At 42.8% G+C, this 4,034-nt stretch overlaps 1 protein-coding gene across 1 annotated transcript in view; it reads right to left on the bottom strand.

The window, feature by feature from the left end:
• Positions 1-2,757, bottom strand: part of LOC107300440 (synaptic vesicle glycoprotein 2B-like) — a gene marked incomplete at its 3' end in the record, with an annotated part of 4,591 nt that extends 1,834 nt beyond the window's left edge. Inside the window, exons 1-2 of the mRNA XM_015829767.2 lie at positions 2,274-2,757; positions 1,083-1,134 (exon numbers count right to left, since the gene is read on the bottom strand). Coding sequence (XP_015685253.2) covers positions 1,083-1,134; positions 2,274-2,757 — 536 coding nt within the window. The remainder of the gene's footprint in view (positions 1-1,082; positions 1,135-2,273) is intronic.
• Between the last annotated feature and the right edge of the window lie 1,277 nt (positions 2,758-4,034).

Raw genomic sequence — 4,034 nt, 5'->3', positions numbered from 1 at the left:
CGACCCATAGGTTGAGAACCGCTGTCTTAAAACATACAGGGTGTTAATAGAATAGAGCTTCCTTCTTGATGACCGTATGGATGACTGGATTCCAGGGAGTGAAGCATTGCCATCTGGCCTGATTGTGGTCCTCCTGCATCCTCTCCAGAATGTTGGATGTTCACAGCTCCTGGCTATGTCAAGAGAGCCTTGGGATGAAATTTGTCCTCCTTTTCCCCACCCGTTCCTATTCAGTGGGATGAAGGAGGATTTGCTTTCGAAAGTTCTTCCAAAGATGTGGAGGTAGAGGAGTTTTCCTGAGTGGATGTCAATATCCTTCCACTTAAATAAGGACGAGATATTTGAAGAGGGACCATTAAGGTCACCTCATCCATTATACCATCGTCCCTCCAGCCATCTGCCTCCTCTCTGTATCCCAATGTTTCCATCCCATGCCAGGAGAAGCCATCAGGAGGAACATCTACTAGGAAGCTTACAGAGGAGCAGTACTTATCTCTAAGGAGGTGCCTTGTCCTCAAAAAAAAAATATGGTTGAGGTTCTCCTGCTCCTGGGACAATTTGGAGAAATCATTCCTCCAAGTAGCCTGCCTGTGAATTTTAGGAGAATTTTTTTTAAAAAAAATATGGAATCTGGCCTGATTGTTGATAGGCTTCGATCCACTGGAGTTATTGTCCCCATCAGCTTTTGGGTGGAAATAAGTGACAATTTACTAAGATCAGACAACATGGAAGTAAGCTTCATGAAACCAAATAGCAGTTTAAGATGGTGGGATTGATTGATTGATTAATTGTTCTTTCTGCCGTCTTAACTATCTGTTGGAGTCTGTGCCTGTCTTGTTTGGTTGCGGTACCAAACCAGAAGTTCTAGCAGTTTTACTACTTAATAATTTATTTGATATGTATTTAAGAATTACTAGTTCTGGTAATTATTACAGACAAGACGGAAGATCTGTTACAGAGAAGAAAACGGATACATCGGGCCACGTGTCTCACCATTTGCAACCAGCATGACCCCATATAGATCAAGGCATCAAGTGAGTCAAATGCTCTTGTAAGATCAATACAGTCTCCAGGTCACAAACGGGAATGAGTAATGCCATTGGGAAAGTACACAGGCCTTGCTTTGACGCAAGCCTTTGCTCACAGATTAAAAAAGAGAAGGGGGGGGGGTAAACAGCCTTTTCTGCACAGAAAATCCTTCATGCCAGCTGTTCTCCAAAGCTTCTTAAAAGCAGAGGACATTCTCCCCCTTTGCCCAGCACATACATCAATTCCTGTGATCCAAGTCTTCCATCCACTTTTCATGTGGACACCATCGTTCTATTGCTCTCTGCAAACATGTTTGATCAGCATAACAAGGGACGTGGGGCTCCCTCAACAATTCTGTAATCTTGGCAAATATATTGTCCCAGTTATGGAACATAAAGAGAACGGCCCCCATCCTAAAAAAATCTTAATGCTCTTGAAATGGAAATCCAAGTCTCTGGATCCAGTTGGGTTCCACATACTAGGATTCAAGGGGATGCTGAAAGCTTTGCTCCATAGACCGCTATGTGAGTCTAGCACAGGGGTCTTCAAACTTGGCCCTTTTATGACTTGTGCTTATTTCATGATTCCACATTGAGCAAACCCCCAGAAAATAGACTAAACAATAATCAAATCAAGTGTGGGGTGATCATAACAAAAATAATCCTTTCAAACAAATGTGTAAAAATAATTTATAGATAATATAGCATGTGGAAAGCCTATGGATTCTATAGCTTCCATTTGGTAAGATTTAATTTTTCTGGTTCATCTGCCCAACCATTGTATTGTATTAATCCTACCCCTAACCATCTATCAATTAAGAAAACCATTCACATTGTGGTACCCTCAGATGTGTGTAGTGAGAATTCTCCCATATCAGCACTTCTTAAATAGATTGGGGGAAGACTTAGGTAAGCTTGATCTAGAATGAGAAATATGGAGAACCGATTCAGCTAGCCGCCTTCTGCTTGTTTAGTTTTACCTCTCCATACTTCCACCCAGGAATGAAAGCAGGTAATGAAATTAAAAACTAAGTAGATAATCGGGAAAACCACATCACCATCTTCCCAGTTCCTTAAGACAGCGGTCCCCAAACTTTTGGGCACCAGGGACCGATTCCGTAGAGAAAGGTTTTCCGCGAACCGGAGGGGGCATGGTTTTGTGTGCTGCCTGCATCCCATGGATGGGGCTTTGCTTGTTTGTGTGGACCGGTTGGGGACCCCTACCTTAAAAGAGAGAGGACTCACCCAGCATTCCTTTGTTGGAACTTGATAAGCACATATCCTTTTCAGCGCTGGGCAAGACAAAACCAACCACGAACACTTCTGCTCCATCCGCCATCAGGGCCAAGCCCAACACAATGAAAAGCATCCATTGGAATCGTCCATGGCCACACTCCACAATGATATTCTCATACTGATGGGCCAATTGCTCTTCATCTTCCATTTTTTCTGCTATTAGCTCGTCATGATCTCTGAACTCATTGGACAGACCGGCTTTCTTCTGCTTAGGCTTGTCATCTGGATGAGGAATGCCCTGGTACTCTCCTTCGTAAACTTCATCATCTTCATCATGGCCTTCTGTAGCATCACTCTGAGCATCTTCTTCCTGATTGGGCTCCCCCCCAGTTTGATAGGTTGGGTCGTTGGGAGCATAACCTGTGTAGCCACCATCCTGGTAGCGATAGTCATCAAAGCCATGTCTCCCCAGATTTCTGTGGCCATCATCCATTTTGAGCAAATAGGTCTGGCTGGACAGTTATATTTATCAATGTTTGTACTGTGTTCGTATAAGTGGATATATTTTAATCTGTTCAGTTAACTACATGGGCATAACTGCCCCTTTCTTTGAAGATGTGCTTTATATGTGATCAAAGCACCACAATTTAGATGAAGCTTCAATTAAGGAATTGTATCCTTCCTAAAAAAGCATGCCATGATATTTTAGCTCTGCCTTTTCATGTCTTCTGAAGGCTTCAGCTGTCAAGCGATGTTGGGGGAGGAAAATCAAGGGGTCAGCCACTTTTGTCATCAGGCCCTAGTGAGTCTTGATAGAATGCTTGCTTTCATGGTCCATCTTCCTGTGGAAAGTCAGATCCTAGAGAAGAAAAAGGAGAAAAAATACACAATTAAATGCTTTGAAAGGCAGAGAAAGGTCATGTCGTGGTATATTTTCTGACATATTTCTTTCACAAAACCTTCCTGGTAGAATAATACCAAAGGAATTTCAAGAAAAGAATTTCAACTCGTCTGGAAACATTTTATGGAAGGAGAGAAAAGGGCAGCTAAATATATATTTAAAGACACTGTGGTCCCTAAAATGTCTTTGTGTATTCCATTTATATTCCATATTTTGTTCAGGTGCTCAGGCTTGGCTAGTCCTCCATCCTCTTCCTCCAAGGCATGATTCAGTTTGAAACTCGGTGTCAATCCGGAGTGAAGCAGGAATCATGATGACCAAAAACATAACTAGAAAACTAACATGTTGTTTCCAGCAATGCCTCCATCTGTCTGCTATGATAAATAACCAGCTTCTGGTGCAGCCCATCAAAACAGGCGGAGCCCTCTCCTCTCAAGTAATCTGGCTGACTTTTCTACTCTTGCCTTTTCCCTGCCTTATGTGTTCTCGGATCAGGCACTTCCTCCTTCTCTTCACTGGCCGTCTGCCACTGTAAGCTTTCCCTAACTGGAGCCTCAGCCAAATCTCTTCTGGCCAGCCATTCAGAGCTATCAATCAACTCAGGAATTGGCTCACCCTCCCCCGAGCTGACATCTGAGGAGGTATCTGAGGAATCATTCAAGGGAGACATCACTGTTTCTGCCTTTCAATGGAGCAACATTTAAATTCACATATTTTCCTAATTTGAAGGTCTATTACAAGTCCCACAATGGAGGAAGCACCTTTGAAACATTAGAGACACATAAGCTTTGCAAAGGGAAAGAAAATGGGGAAGCAGAGGGGATTTTCCAGAAGTATGAGCTTTGCTAATTCTCCACTTATACCGATCT

This window comes from Protobothrops mucrosquamatus, unplaced genomic scaffold (genome assembly GCF_001527695.2).
Source record: "Protobothrops mucrosquamatus isolate PMUCROS unplaced genomic scaffold, P.Mucros_1.0 scaffold7095, whole genome shotgun sequence".
Classification (NCBI taxonomy): Eukaryota; Metazoa; Chordata; class Lepidosauria; order Squamata; family Viperidae; genus Protobothrops; species Protobothrops mucrosquamatus.
This window is presented reverse-complemented; position numbering and strand designations above follow the sequence as displayed.